The 16,212-nt window shown below is 40.9% G+C and overlaps 1 protein-coding gene across 1 annotated transcript; it reads right to left on the bottom strand.

Moving 5' to 3' along the window:
- Positions 1 to 332: 332 nt before the first annotated feature.
- LOC146161083 (galanin receptor type 1-like) lies at positions 333 to 12,208 on the bottom strand. Its single transcript, XM_083385085.1, has 5 exons — positions 11,760 to 12,208; positions 9,173 to 9,302; positions 6,121 to 6,339; positions 1,021 to 1,253; positions 333 to 516 (listed from the first exon to the last, which is right to left on the bottom strand). Exons 1-5 carry the CDS (start codon positions 12,206 to 12,208, stop codon positions 333 to 335), a joined length of 1,215 nt encoding a protein of 404 aa, XP_083241211.1.
- Positions 12,209 to 16,212: the final 4,004 nt, after the last annotated feature.

Genomic DNA, 16,212 nt, shown 5'->3' on the forward strand with positions numbered 1-16,212 from the left:
ATTGGCATATAATGCGAAAAAACGTTAGAAAAGAAAATCCAATTAGTATGATCCTTTATATTACGAAAAGAGATTGAGGTCAGCATTTTGATTCAGTTTAAGAGGGCTAGTTTAAAACAACGAGGGGAAATGAACAACAGACCAAGAAAAGAGTTGGGTATAGAACTGTATTTCCAAGATCTCTTCCATCATGGTCAAGCCAACGCCTGGTTGAGGAGATAGATTTGTTTACACGTCAACTGCATACACCGTGTTTTTGCCCGGTTTGCGGTGCCCGGTGCAACCGCCCCGGAGGTGGCGTGAGGCGCGAATTTACATTGCTTGTCACTTCCCTACAACTTATCATCAGTCATCGAATTAAACCCGCCCGCGATCTCGTCGCTGCGTGACCGCCCGTAGCTGTTGCTGATCGTGGGTGGTCGTGGCTCGAGCGCCACCCTACGGTCGTCGTGTCGCACTTCGCCTGGAACATTGCGGCGCAAGAAACTCGTGTGGGTGTGCACGTATCGGATTGACCTGTAAAGAAAAAGGCGATTGCCGTTGAACCGCCGAGCGATCATACCTTGGTCGGTGTACGTAACAAGAACGTTTTTTCATTAACCTTCGCAATCACAAGACTTCACTTAACCAGCAATAGGCGCTTTTGTTTTTTGCTGAACTGTGGAGCCAATGGAGCTCATATTTAGCCAAAATTTAGATTTGCCAATAAAACACGAACCTTTCTTTTTTCAATAAAGGACAGGTAATCGAAAAAGAAAGGATCAAGTGTAGCGTGTTATTTAAATCTAAATCAAAGTAATGTTGGGACCTTATGTGGTTACAACAAACGGCGAATTACTTTTGTCTGGCAAAATTCGCGCTTCGACCCCCGGAATGAAGAAATCTACTCTAGGAGTCAAATTTATCTCACGTTTAGTAGACTGTAGAAAGCAGTAAATGGGATTAGTTTACGAAATATTTATATTCTGAACACTATGATTTGTTTCGCACAAAATAAATAAAAATACGAACATAACGCACCACTGGCGAAAGCTACCAGCCAATGGTCCACAGGTGAAGGCCTTGCGAAAGTCGCGCCGAAAATCGGACGACACGAACGCGTAGATGACGGGGTTGACGCACGAGTTGGCGTAGCTGAGGCAGTGCGCCGACACTCGCAGGCAAAACGTGGCCCTCGTGAAGGGAAAAGTGCCGAACTTGAGCCAGAGCATGGCCACGTGATGCGGCAGCCAGTCGAGGGCGAAGACGATCACCTGGAGACAAAAAAGGCGAGTTGAATAAAAAAAAGGCGAGTTGAATCCAGGGCCGTATTTTCGGCCCGAATCACTTACAACATTGTGGTACACCCAATATATGACTAACTCGAAAATATTAAGAGACTAAATGCAAAATAGCAACAAACCTTAACTATATAACATCTAGATAATTATTTTTCAAAAATATTTGTAAATATTATTATCAATTTGCCATTTTTTGCCTTAAATCCGTTATCTTAAAAATGATTAGGGCAAAACAAATGTAGGCTAATGTAAATCCGACATCAATTGCTTTTATGGTGCACTCTTTTCCTGGATGCCCTATAAGAACGTGCTTATATTCTTCTTTCGTGTGTCAAACACGGATCAGCTCTGTTGACGAGAGCCATTTCAGAGTGTCATTGTCGAGGTCCCTGAGGCCTCGTTCCCCATGGGGTGGACGGTAGGTGGTACATTCCTCCACGATGTGATCCGCAGTTTGGTGTTGGGCGCCACATATGCAAGCTGGATTGTCGGTCAAGCCCCACTTCAGCATCGACGCTCCGAAACAGCCGACTCCAGTGCGGAGGCGGTTAAGATTAACCCACTGTCGCCGTGGAAGGTCCAGGCCTGTTACTTCATAAGGGCTGTCTATGTAGCGATGTAATCTTGTTTGTGGTGCTGCTGACCACCTCTCCGTCCACCGGTTCTTTACCCAGGTGTCCTTGGACATGCCATCTCTGACGACCTGTAGCATCGTCTTTGCCTGGGCAGCAAAGGAGTGCCTCGATTTTAGGCGTTGATGGCAAGTCTTATTAGTGAGAACTCTGTGCAGTAGATGTTGTTCGTTGCAGAGCGCTTTTCTACAGAGGGCTAGGGTCGCTGCCTCTCGGCGGATGTCAGGCGGTGCTATGCCGGCCAGCACGGGCAGCTGCTCGGTTGGCGTGGCACGTAGGCAGCCAGATATGACACGCAACGCACTATTAAGGGTAGTGTCCACCTTCTTAGCGTGGCTACTTCGGCACCACACAGGGGCACAGTACTCAGCAGCGGATAGCACCAGTGCCTGGACAGATATACGCAGCACCTTAGTTGAGCCTCCCCACGCAGTACCGGCCAGACGGCGTATAAGCGCAATGCGAGCGGTTGCCTTCGCCCTGACGCTGTCGACGTGATGCTTGAACGTCAGCGTTCTGTCAAGCTTGACCCCGAGGTATGTGGGGGTAGCATTATGCTGCAACAACGTGTTGTTGACTCGGATGTTTGTAGTACGCTTGGCTTCCCTGTTATTTAGGTGGAACATTGTGGCCATAGTTTTCCCCATGCTTAATTTTAGTCTCCAGTTCTTGAAGTAGGACGACAGGATCCCCATGTCTGCGGTTAGACCTTCTTCGGCTTCGCCCCATGTTGGCTTGCTGAATAGAATTGCAAGATCATCTGCATAGCCATATTTCTTCGACTGGGTGGCGGGTAAGTCGTGAATATATATGTTAAATAACATAGGAGCAAGGACGGAACCTTGTGGTACGCCATTCCTCAGCTTTCGAGTCCTACTGCATTGACCGTTAATTGTGTGGAGCTGAAAGCTACGGTTACTCAGCATGTTTAAGATGAAGTTGACCATATGCATATCTGGGATCATCTTCAGGAGCTTTAGGTGAAGACCACGCAACCAAACGGTGTCATACGCAGCCGTGAGGTCAATGAACACGGCTCCGACTTTTTCACCAGCCTCAAACCCATTCTCTATATCTTGGCACAGTAGGGTAACCTGATCTGTGGTAGATCTACCACTGCGGAAACCCGCTTGCTCCTTGGGCAATTGTGGATCGATAATAGGATTTAGGCGCGTGTGGAGAAGTCGCTCCAACATCTTGTAAGGAACACACAATAGCGATATAGGGCGATAACTCTTCGGGTCGCCTTTTGGTTTGTTTGGCTTCGGTAAAGCTATTACCTTCGCCCGACGCCAGATCTTGGGTAACCTGCCAGTTCGAAGACAGGTTGAGAAGAAAGAGGTTAGCCATGAGGACATTTTCCTTCCTTGATGTTTAATAAACTCTGGATGAATTCCATCGATGCCTGGTGATCTGCCCACTTTAAGTTGTTTGGTGGCTTCCGCAAGTTCTTGGTCGGTGAAGTCGATTGAAAGGTTGGAGTTACAGGTGGGGGACGCACGAATTTCTTTGGTCTTGGCATTAATTCTTCTGCTGAAGGACCTGTCTACATTAGGGCAACGGTTGTTGCTGAGAAGTTGGGCGGCAATCGCATTGGCCGTGATGGGGCATTTACTTGGTTTTGCCGACCTTCCAGTAAGCCTGTTGACTGTTTGCCAGGCTCTACGACTGGAATGAGTAAAGTCTATTGACTTCACTGTTTCATTCCATCTCTCCCTTCGTTGTTCGTTTAGTCTGCGGATGAGATCATCGGCAGCCCTTTCTCGATCATGGATGGATTCCGCCTCGTTTTGTGTGCGAAGTAATTGCTCGCATTCTTCGTCCCAGCAAGGAACGTAGCTCCTTCGAAAGCCGCGGGGAATGTTATTCTTCGCAGCAGAGGTTATAGCCTTGCAGAAGGTGCTATAGGCGCAGTTGATGTTGACTGAGTTCGGGGACGGCAAGCCAACAGCTATCGCATCGAGTTGTTGACTGAATCTTTTCCAGTTGGCTTTGCGGAAATTCCAACGCCTCACGGGATTCCCTTCAATAGGCTGAACTAACGCTGGGGTTAGAATCAGCGATGGACGATGGTGAGAATGGGGGAATCTATCCAGAACGCGCCTCTCCGGCATTGGCTCACCGGCGCAGCTTTTAAAAAAGGCCAGGTCGGGATTGGTGTCGGTGTTCCAGCGCGCGGAGTGGAATGTCGGCTGCTCTTTCGGATCGAAAAGTAGAGTGGCGTCAATGGATGAAGCCCATTCGATAAGGGTGTCGCCGTCTGCATTGCTGACGCTATAGCCCCAGTCAGTGTGATGGCAGTTGAAGTCGCCGACGTAAAGAGCTGGTGCGGTGACATCTGGAAGTGAGTCGAGATACAGTCTGCTGGGTGGTGGCTTGTAGATGTTGACGATGGTAGTGTCTTGTACCTTGGTTGTCAGCCACTCCACAGTTGTATTGTCGTCAGACTGCGCCATCGCTGACCAAGGTATATCATTCCTGATAAAGGTTGCGATGCCATGGTGCTTGTCCAGTGTGAATCCGGCCAGGTTGAAACCCGGTATCTTCAGGACGCTAGAGTTGGTAGCATGCGTTTCCTGCAGGGAAATTATCGCAACTTTGTTGTTGTTGGCGATATGTGTAATGACGCTGAGTTTGGCGGTTGTAAGGCCCTCAACATTTAGCTGTAGCAGCGCCAAGTCTTGGCTTTCGACGAACGTTGTTTTTGCCGCCTGGCCTAAAAAGGCCACATGCTTCCTTGGACTTGACGCCGGGTCATGATTCATTTGACGTGTTTGACGGTTTAAAGACATTGGTTTCGCTTATGTTAGCTACTTATAGGGGATGCCACGTAAAGGCTGTCTTTATACCCCCCATATTGCCTAATGGTTAATCCAGCCCTGGCTATTCCTAATCGCGACTTTGTTTTTAGCAGATACCAGCCCTTGTTTTGTCAATATTACTTATGTTTTCGAAAGATGGCAAACTGAAAAATTAAATTTTTTTTAAATTTTTTTGAACAAAAATAAAATGTGAAAAGGTTACAAAATTTAGTGTATTTCTTCAAAACTAAAACTATGCTAAGAATACATACATGATAAATAACCTTTCACAACTATAAAAAGCTAATATCTGCCAAGAAACTTTTTACCTCATCAAGAATGTATTAGACACTTACAAAGTAACTTAGTTTAGATAAGAATATATTATCTTATCTAAAGTAAGTTGCTATCGTGATTACAAGGTTATATTATATTCGCGTTTTACTTAAGTTCAAACCAGTTCGTAAGACAATAAATATTTCAAAAGCACTTCCCACTATATATAGTAGCATTTATGGTATCCCAGGTAATTTATCGGTTTCAGAGAAGTTTATATCAGTAAATTAAAATTTGAATTACACTGGAAAATAAGTGAAGCCACGTTTAATGTTTAACTGTTTACAAGAAAATATCTAAAAAATTTTTTTCTTAACACAAATGTATAAACTCGCATCATAATATATGACCGAAGTCAAACTATTTTTAAAAGATTTTGGCGAGTAAAAAGAAATATCCAACTTCGAACTACAATAAATTATAGGGTTGAATATTGATTTGATTCATCGCCGAGGCTGCGTAACTCTGTTCCTTAGGATACAAATTAAGTGTTAGAGATTTTCTTTTGGAAAAGCATCTGTCGTAGATTGGAAACCGACTTTCGTGCTGCTGTCACTATAAATTAAATTCCTGGGTTCAACGGCATGTCCCAAGATAAAACGTTTAGATCAGCCCTTGTTAACCTGGGGTAAACTTTCCCCAAGGGGTAAACTTCCTTGGTTTAGATTTAGAGGGTAAATACAAGAATAGGTATTCAAGCTCTGAATATTCTGTTTCACGTTTCTTCAACTAACCTATGGTGCGAAGCGGCTTCTGTGCATTGCCTAGTATAAAATCTCAAGCACGAAACCGACTTGAATCTGATATTCGTTGTGCATTACCTATACTAGGCCTACTTTACCAGACATTGAACAACTCGTTGCCAAAAAGCAAGGGCAGCTGTCGGACTGAATATAACTGATGTAATTTGTTACTTACGTTTTTTTTATTAAATGAACACCACTTAAATTGGGGATAAATCTGATATTTATCTTTGTTAAAAAGGTTAAAACATACAAAAAAGGTTAAGAACCCCTGGTTTAGATAAAGGAAGGCAAGCGAAGACGCTTTGCATTGGCGACCGTTACTCACAAGGGTGACGACGATCTTGGTTACACGCCGTTTCGTCTTCTTGGTTGCTAAAGACCTCCGACGAGCGGACCTTTGCGCACTCTTGCACATGACGTTGAGCACTTGCAGGTAGCAGATCACGATTACGGTGAGCGGCGCAAGGTAGCCCATCACGAAGATCACGAGGTGATACCAGCCGAACCACTTTGTCACGCAAAGCATCTTGCCCTCGTACTCCAGCTGTGAAAATACTTGTATCAATATCCACTGTTGAGGCTTTAAATGGCTTGCAACACCCATATGTAAAACTACATATCGATCAATAAAGCCCTATAAAGTAATACGCAACCCCGGAAACTAAAAGAACACGGATTGTCACAAAGCCAAATTTAAAAGCCTTAAATTAAGTTTTTTAAGATGTTTAAACATTAAAAACCTGGTAGTAGAAATTTTGCCAAACGCGAACATTTAAATTATATCTGTCACAAAGATAGGCCGAATTGTTTCAAGGGTCAAGGCGTTAACGTTGTGGTACTACGGTAAAACTTTAATCGAATAAGTTTAGGCAGAAACCCTTTTTCAATAATGTGGAATTTAATTGGTGGTTTTAAACGACGTTTCTTTGCGGTGGCCTTTTTTAATATAAAAACTTAAATTGTTAAATCATTTGTCTTTTTGTCTAATTGTATATGATTGTAATATGGTTTAGGTCTAATACACCAAAATTGGGAAGGTTGCGTAATTTTTTTTAAAACTGAACAGGAGTCGCGCCAACAAAAATGTTGGGAACCACTGGTTTACCGTAATTGATTTATAGAAACACGTAAACGGAACTAAAATCAATATAATTATTCTTAGAGCACACGTCATTACTTTAATTGCGATCCAGCTGTGGCACTTTACGTGCAAAATATTTTTGATTTTCCGACACGGCACTAATGAGCCCTTAGGTGCTGATTCGTTACGTTGGTCCCGATGGTAATAAACAAAATGAACGTTTCGTTTTGTGGGCGATATTATCGTTGTCGCTTGTACTTGACATGAATCCATAATGAGGGTGCAAGGCTGCTGGTAAAATATTATGCGACGCAGGACCATTCATTTTTTATGCATGAGCCGTAGCTTACATGCCAAACTGTAATGGGACTATTTGTAAATTTGAAAGTGCATATCGAGCTTACCACCCCAATGTCGGTATTATGTTGTCGCCACTAAGTAGGCTATAGTTTTTTATTAACGGACTGGCAGACAGTGTTGTAGGCCAGTGCTTAAACTTTTTTAGTTTCGTTCACCCTTAGCATCTATCTCCAGATTTCATTCACCCTTGTCTCATGATATGATAAAACTATCTCGTTTATATATAACAGCACAAAATAACTTAGGTTGCGATTTTTGTTAAGATCGACTCAAGCTAAGTTTTACCATTGCAAATCTACAATTTCTCGAGCCCAGAAATATAAAGCAACAAACGCACAAAACAAAGTCACCAAATTGTTGTACTTATACTGGGGCTACCATATTTTTAGCGCCCAAAAAGAGGACATTTTTTGCCTGCAAGTAAAACGATAGTATGAATTGTTACGTTCGACAAATACGTGCCATATTCACACCTTTTTTCAGCAGCGGCACCCTTTGTAATTTTCCTATGACTTGCACCCCTACGAAAAACAATTCGAAATTTTTAATTAATAATCACTAAGACAACATGAAAATAGTGAAGTTTGTTGTTGGTCGGGCGAAGCGCGAAAAAAATTGGATTTGATTGGTTGAATTGGCGCTAAACTGTAAAATTAGGAGGCTTTTCGCAAAACATTTCGTCCCCCTGTTGCTAGCCTGTTATCCAATTATATAAAATGTGGATAAAAAATAGTTCAAACGGTGGATGACTTTTATCGTTTATCTATAAGTTAGAAACATTATAGGGTTGTACCTTCGATGATATGAAAACATGAAATGGCACTCAAAGAGACGTTGTGCTCAACAAAGTAAACAAAATTAGATAACAGAAGATTCGCAAATTTTTTTTGGCAGTTTTAATGTTAAAGTTGGCAAAAACAGAGTTTGTACAGTGCTGTAGGAGTGTACAACCAAAACGAAAACGATACCATTAGAATCATTGCAAAAAAAAATATTAACTTAGAGCTCGCCTCCCCCCCCCCCCTACGAATTGCTTGGAGCCCCCCTAGAAACCCTTTTCAAACCAGCAATTTAGCATCTTTCATGGCTTAAATACAACCTCTCGCCTAAAAGTCTTGTTAAAAGTATAAGCAACTAACTCGAAATGGGAAAAAGAGGACATTTGGACATTTTTGAGCGTCCTCGGAGGACTATTCAGTTTTCTTTAGAAAAGGGGACAACTCCTCCTAAAAGAGGACATATTATGGTAGGCCCAACTTCTAAACTTAGTGCAAACCAACTTAACTATTACAATAAGCAAAAAAACACCAAAAAACAACAGTTCAGCAGTCGATTTACTTCAGAAAGTTGTTTACTAGTGACTATAGGATGCTCCTGAACTTTCGTTCACCCTTATTCACCCATTTTGGTTGGTTCACCCCTGCAAAAATGTTATTCACCCTGAGGTGAACCATTCACCACTTTAAGAAACACTGTTGTAGGCTGAAAATAAGTAAATTGCATAAAATTTTAGTCGCACACATAAAGTAATGATACTTTCATGTTTCCAACATTTATGGTGCTTTTAGTATATTTTCGTATTTGCAAAAATTGTGTGGGTATTAATATACAAACTGATATTTATGGTTGTAGAAAAACCATGCGGTATATATGATTTTTTTATTAACCATTGCTTCATGGAATAGCCCATTTAGAAATAATAATTTTTCTGTTGAAATGATATAGTAGTTTACAATTTACTTAGTAGTACAATCGAGTTTAATGCTCCTTCGAAATCCACGTTAAACATTTTTATATACTTTCCGCTCTGACTATAGTGTTTTGCCAGGTTGCAATGCATCATTGAAATAAAGGTAATTTGGGAAAGACTGGACAAAATATAATTAAACCCAATGGGTTCACAAGAGATATCACAACCAACAACCGACTGATTTACCCCGGTTTTTGACATGAGAGAAGGCAAACCCAGCGCGAACGCGATAATCCAGATTGCGATCATTCCCTTGGAAGCGTTTCGTTTGGTTCTCCACTGCTTTGCGGAAGTCGCGTACACAACAGCAAGGAATCTGGTCGTGTAACAAAAATACTATTTAAGGGTTAAATATAAGAAAGCCTATAGATAAAGGAAACTATAGGCATATCACGTCACAATTTAGATATCAATGCAGACCAAGCCTCAATACACCTTTTTTAGGCCATCTGACAACCTTGAACCCAAGATTTTAGTGGTATTGAGTCAATATGTGTATCGGGGATTGACAAAAATGTTAAAATGGTGAACAGTTTTAAAGTCGTTAATAAGGATTACCGAATGTTTCAATACACAGGAACCGCTCCACAAATATTTATTTAATGGAAAGTACGATAAAGTAAAATTGTCTTTGACTACAAACAAGGTCAATCTGGTGTTTGTACCCGAAAATGCTGCTCAATCTTTCCTATCGATGTTTTGAGATGCGTCTGGTAAATGTGTAAGGAGGTCAAATGCGCTCTGGCATTTCCGCGGCCTTTATTTTTCTTGAAATGTTTCCGGTATTTGTATCGACCAAGATCTCGTCAAGCGACGCGGCAAAATTGAAGAAGATCGATAGCTTTCGCGACGCAAGTCTTGCTTCAGTAGCCGAGGCGCGGGCGGCGATTTGACAAAGCCTAGTCCCGCCGAAAAAGCGACCAGAACGCGAGGTTGCGCTAGTTTTGTTGCGTACTAACTAACGGGCGAGTTTACAACTTCATGCGCATACACTCTATTGGACTTTGGCTGGAATTGCGACCATATCGAATGGCATTGACGAATCCGACATCAATTATTCAGCGCCCGACGCCGGCCGGGACGCTTGCACCGTTTTGGGCCAAAAGCCGTGTGCATGATGTGGCTGACATCGGGGCCCGGACATACACAAATATCTCTTGCGCCTTTGCCAAGACACTCTTTCCAGCGCCCTAAGAATGATCAGTTCTGGCCCGGACCGTTGGAACCCTGAGTTATGTGGAAGCCTTGTAATTTCTCTCCGAAACCGTCAGCTGCGGTACAACGAGGTAAAATCGACTGTCGAAAGTTTGGCCGCGAACTTGCGCATAACACAACCACTTTTTTAAAAAAAAACAAGATCCGATTTGGACACATAGCTCTATGCTCTGCTTTTCGAAATGCCAGAAAAATCTTTCCTCAGGGGAAATACTTCATATTATATTAAATGCCAAGCTGCCTCAGCCTATACTTAGCCTAATCGACTGATTCATATTATATCGATCACTGAATTTAAGATTTGGAAAGATGACAAAATCGATTGATTAAGATCATCATGCACAGTCAAAGAAAACTGTCAAAACCACATTGCCCGAAACCGCAAAACAAGCACTTAAACTAGGCTAAACGACGAGCTTAGCGTAAAAATCGATAACAGATCCGCACATATGAACTAAAAAACAAGCGCAGAGATTTGTCATAAAACCCATATGCCATTTTTAAGTTAATATATATTAGAAGAATATTATTGCAAGCATCAGGATCAAAGTGTTTTTAAAAACGAAAAGCATATAAAATATTTTGACCAATTCTGCCAATCTACTGTTGCTCCTGTAATTATACAATGTAATTAATATGTCTTTTGTCAACATTTACATTTAAATATATTTTATCACTTGTCGATGGTTAAGTTACACAAAGAAGGTTCATGCGAAACAATGGATTAAAACAGGGGTCGGCAACCTACGGCCCGCGGGCCGGATCCGGCCCGCCGATGTAATTCGTCCGGCCCGCCGCCTTCTTGACAAATAAGACACGAGTCCGTTCCACAAACTTTTTGACTATTTTAACTACGTAAGTGCGAAAATTTTTCGCGCTCCGCGCGACATCATTCTACGTCCGGTTTGTTTACGTTTTGATGTTGTCTTTTCACCTAGATCAGCGCTTCTTTGCCGTTGCGCCGTGGAAGGCAGCCAAGTGCGTCACGGAAAACGTATTCAAAATGTTGGACGTATATTTTTTTTATTTTTTTTATTTTCGGCAATGTAATAAAAACTTGCAAGAAATTTAAAAGAAATACCGGTATGCCAAAAAAATCGCGCTCGCTTCGCTCGCCAGGTGTGCCAACACTCAGCTAGATTAACTTTAAACGTCAGCACGTTACCTAAAAGTAGTTTTATAACACTTTTCGTTAGTAGGATGGATGACGACGTGTCAACTCGATATTTATACCAAACAAACGCTTCTTTTCGCTCTTTGCACCAACACTTTACAGCCTTCTTAAATGTTATTACGATCCGAGATCCGGCTGATTCACATTTCTAACATGAAAATAACACAATTCTTAGTTATCATTTTGTGCGGCTCGCAGAGACCTTTCTGAGTTTGGTTTTGGCCCGCGACTAGAAAAAGGTTGCCGACCCCTGGATTAAAAGAACAAACATCTGGCCGGCAGTGTTAATCCTTATGACGGCAATGGAGCAATAAAACAGCAAAGGGATTATAGTTCTGGGCTAAAATATATAGTTTTGGGCTAAAATGTAAAGCTTCTTCTTACCTGTCGAAGGAAAGGGCCGCCAGGGTGTAGATGCTAGCCAGCATGGTGACCTCCTGGCAGACCTCGCAGAACACACACATGAAGCCACCGAAGGGCCAGCCGTCCATGCTGTACACCGGAGCTTGGAAGGGAACGCAGAAGACCAGGAAAAAGAGGTCGGACACGGCGAGGTTGAGAATGAATCGGTCGGTGATCCGCAAGCCGCGCGGATGATTTCTCCTCGTGGTTACCATGGCAGCGATCACCAGGCAGTTGCCGCACATGCCAACAAGAAAGATGAGACCGAACACGACTGGTACGAGAACGGCCACGGCGCTGGCGCCTTGTACGACTTGCGTTACGTTCGGCCCTGATTCGTTTGTCATGGTGCCGACCATTGTTAAGTTTCCAGCCTCTGTAACTTGTAAAATGCCGTCGTTGCTGGTTGTTGTGAACGATATATCCGTCATCATACTCATACTGAGAGAAGGGAACAGTTTCTTATTTTCAGTTGGTTTTATGAAATTAAAAAGGTGAATTTAATCTGCCTTCATTAAAATCTTATCCTTAATTAAAAAACAGGATGAAAAAGGTTGAAATCTGCGATAAAAACACAACAAATGTTTACCTAATATAATAAAGGTCAAGGTTCATTCTAGTTGTTAATCAGTGTAGCTCCTGAACGTTTTAAAAAGGTTAAACGCAATAAATCAAATATACTTTATCTTGCCATGAATTATCTAGGAACGTTAGGATGTCGAAATCGTCAAGAGGTCCCTGACATGCGGACGTTACAGTCCTCGAAAATATATTAAAAAACCTTTCGTCTGTCCAAACTCTAAAGTAACGGAGCGGCTAAGATTGCATAAATTATTTTTTATAAACTGTAAACCTGTAAATAAATTTTCGAGTCTATTAGGCTACACCAATTTAAAAACATTAGGCACATTTTTATTTTTTTTGTTGAATAAACTGGGTGAAATGAAAAAGAAAAACAGTCAACTTAAACTTTAAAGAAATAAAACATTTCGATTTGATTGAAAAAATCGCAGCAGAAACCTTGATTAGGCTGACTTTAAGTAACTTAGGCGATCGATGGGATACAGTACAGAATCACTAAGCCGCAGAACCACTTTATTATGCACAGTAAACCTTGCAATTATACAGGCACTTAGATAGAACTTACACTGTAAATCGGTCGGGTCTTCTTAAATTAGTCTACATTACGGAAGGCCTGTAAAAAACTTTGTCTAATCTATAGGTATTCGAAATCTAAAAAAATATGAACCGTTAGCTGACGTAAAGCAATTATATTGCTATAGAATCACCCTCAATATTGAACCTCTAAAACGCCATAGCTATGATTTATTTAAGGGGTCGGCAACCTACGGCCCGCGGGCCCGCCGATGTAATTCATCCGGCCCGCCGCCTCTTTGACAAATTAGAGTCCATTTCACATACTTTTTGACTATTTTAACTTCGTAAGTTCAAAAATGTTTCGCGCTTCGCGCGAATGATTTTTATACGTCCGGTTTGTTTACGTTTTTATGCTATCTTTTCAACCAAATCAGCGTAGGTTTATTGTTGCGCCGTGCAAGGCTACCAAGCGCGTCTCGGAAAAATTGAAAACGTATACAAAAATATTGCACATGTATTTTTAAAAATTTTTTTATTTTTCCTTTTCGGCAATGTAAAAGAAACTTTCAAGAAATCTAAAAGAATGCCGATATACCCCAAAAAAATCGCGCTCGCTTTGCTCGCCAAGAGCGTCCTCACTTCAATAGCTTAACCAGACTTAGATAGATTAACTTTATATGTTATCGCGTTTTCCTCAAAAGAGTCTTATTACACGTTTCATTAATAGTCGAATTTTAAACCAAACAAACGTTTTTTTTTGCGCTTTGCGCTTTACTGCCTGTTTAAACGTAGTTAAATACGTCTGAAAGTGCAAAAAATAATCCGAGGTCCGCCTGATTCACAGCTGTTCTAACATTTTAATAACACAATTCTTAGTTAACATTTTGTTCGGCCAGCAGAGACCTTTCAAGTTTGCTTCTGGCCGGCGACTAGAAAAAGGTTGCCGACCCCTGATTTATTTTAATAATGTTTTATCATTATCTTTCTGAAGGAGATTTCTTTTCTTAAGATCTCAGTGGATCGATATATAACCTATAGCCCAAATTGGTAAAAAATATGTTTTAGCAGTAAATCATTAATATTCTAAATCCTTAAAAAGCGCTGGCTGCTGCTTTAAGTGACTTCCTTATGCTTTTTGCCTGGAGTCCTAGACCTTATTCCAAACGGCTTAAGTTATCCAAAAGTCGTGTTCGATTAAACCATATAAGCCATTAGACAAAACTACTGGCGGTTAGTGTCTACCGTCGATGTTAACGAATGCATATTTCGTTTTGCTGAGTCTTTCTGGAGTAGGGCGATGCTAAGTATACGAAATACCTTATTCCGAACCTATTTAAGTTGTTGCACACAGTCTAGGATTGCTTGAAATTATTTTACGAATCCTGTAACCCTAACTTTTTACGCCAATGATAAAAAACAACAACAAAATTATTTATCACCACAATTCCACCTGATAACAAGTCAAACTTGTAAGTAATCCCTACCTTAGAATAGCAAACAGAAATTGGTAGTGATTGGCCGCATATCTCCCTATACTTTTATCGATCTGCTATTTAGGCCAATGTGATTTGGGCGATTTATTCAAATATTGCAACATTATGTAACGCTGCAGGGATTCTTTGCAATACCATTACGATAACGATATCGACTAAGGGGCTTGACGTAAAACAATTGTGTTGTAAACAGTTTGTTTTGCAACCATTCACTTTGATACGTTACTTACAGCTTGTTTTGTTACAATTGCTGTCACTGCTGAATTAAAACTATAAAATAGAAATATCATATATATTTAAAGTCCCGTTAAAATTACTAGGACGACCTGTTATTAGGACCTGTAGATGCAGCAAAACATAAATACCAGCCGCAGTTTAACTTAATATGATGTAAAATATAATGCAAAGCGTCTCGTAAGGTGAAGTCAGGCTTCATAAGGCTTAGATTGCTTGTCAATTGTATTAAACACATTACTTTTATGTATCATCGAGATCTGGTCTTAATGTCAACAAATCTATGTAGTAAAATAAACGTGTATAAAATCGAAGACACGACAAGCTGAAAAGTTTCTTTCCTTGCATTTAGTACAATAAACTGTCACACTCTCATTTGCGAATATTAGAATATATAGCCTACTTTACTTACTGTACATTCACCGTTGTGGTGGTAATATTATCCCGTGACTCTGGATGGCCGAATTATTTAGTGTTTAGTTGCCACATTTAACATTGGTCGAAATCGCGTTTGCTGCTTGAGCGACCACGTTTCATGCACAGGTCGATGGCCTTCATTTAGGACGTAATCATTCACGTAGAAAATTGCGAATGTAATATACGCCTTTCAAGGCTTTACCTTTGCAACAGAAAAAACGTAACACCTTTGCGCTTTACCAAGTTGAGGTTAATTTTACCAAGCATTCGCGAAAAAAAGCTGCTGTCTTGCCGTTCACTGATCGTTGAAAACTATGAGCGCCAAGGCTAGTTAACGCGAAAAACCGCTTTATTGTCAGTGCCGTCGCTTTTATATGGAGTCCGTATAGAATAGATAGATTATTATAGAATAATGGCTTTACTGGGTCACGGTCATACTCGTTTTAAGAAAATATTTAAGAGGGCAGAAAACCATTTTTTATTTGCGCCCGAGTCGCCGTGTGGGAAACAGTATAACGTTTTGCAATATTTAACATCGCTTCCCGAATGCTTTTACCACGTATTTCTAATCATGGTTCTATGGCTTAAATAGGCTACACATTGATAGCATAGGCCTACTAAAAGAGTAGTAGTACTTCAGTAAAACTGAAAAAAATTATACTACAAGTTGCCGCCCCTGCAGTAGCCTACTATGATAACACACTTATGTGCCACTAACTTTGTGCTAAAATAAGTTTTTTTTGTCGTTTATAAACTTTTTAATGATTTTTGTTTTGTTTTTGTGTTTGGTCATCTGGTAATGAAAACTTAGAAAATTTTGAAAGACCATTCTAAAAACTGTCTCTCGAGTAAAAAAATTGTGCCCTGGGATGTTAATATTTGGTAAAGTTTTAGACCTATTTCGGCACTAAAAAAGTATAAGTTAATGACGAAAACATAATAAAATTACTTTATAATTATTAAACAAGGAGATGAAGTAGGAATTGTAAAAAAATAACCCCGGTTAAAATTGTACTACCGCTCGGATAGGACATAAAAAAACGAAAGGCATGGGAATGCTGCACAGGCGGGGCGGAATTAAGTAGATTACAAATTAGGTAGCTGCGTTTGTTTATGCATGTAGGAATGAATTGGCGGCGGCTAGACCGCCAATCTAAAAGGGTCAGCTGGCACAAGCGAATGGTTAATTGGGT

The sequence above is a fragment of the Ascidiella aspersa genome, chromosome 3, assembly GCF_963924565.1.
Source record: "Ascidiella aspersa chromosome 3, kaAscAspe10.2, whole genome shotgun sequence".
NCBI classification, from domain to species: Eukaryota; Metazoa; Chordata; class Ascidiacea; order Phlebobranchia; family Ascidiidae; genus Ascidiella; species Ascidiella aspersa.

Excerpts from the sequence above, each read along its gene's own strand:
- LOC146161083 (XM_083385085.1), bottom strand. The coding sequence starts at position 12,208 with ATGACGGATATATCGTTCACAACAACCAGCAACGACGGCATTTTACAA. Across the intron at positions 6,340-9,172 it reads CTCTCATGTCAAAAACCGGG|CTGGAGTACGAGGGCAAGAT; the intron begins GTAAATCAGTCG and ends GTATTTTCACAG. Across the intron at positions 1,254-6,120 it reads CCAAGATCGTCGTCACCCTT|GTGATCGTCTTCGCCCTCGA; the intron begins GTGAGTAACGGT and ends TTTTGTCTCCAG.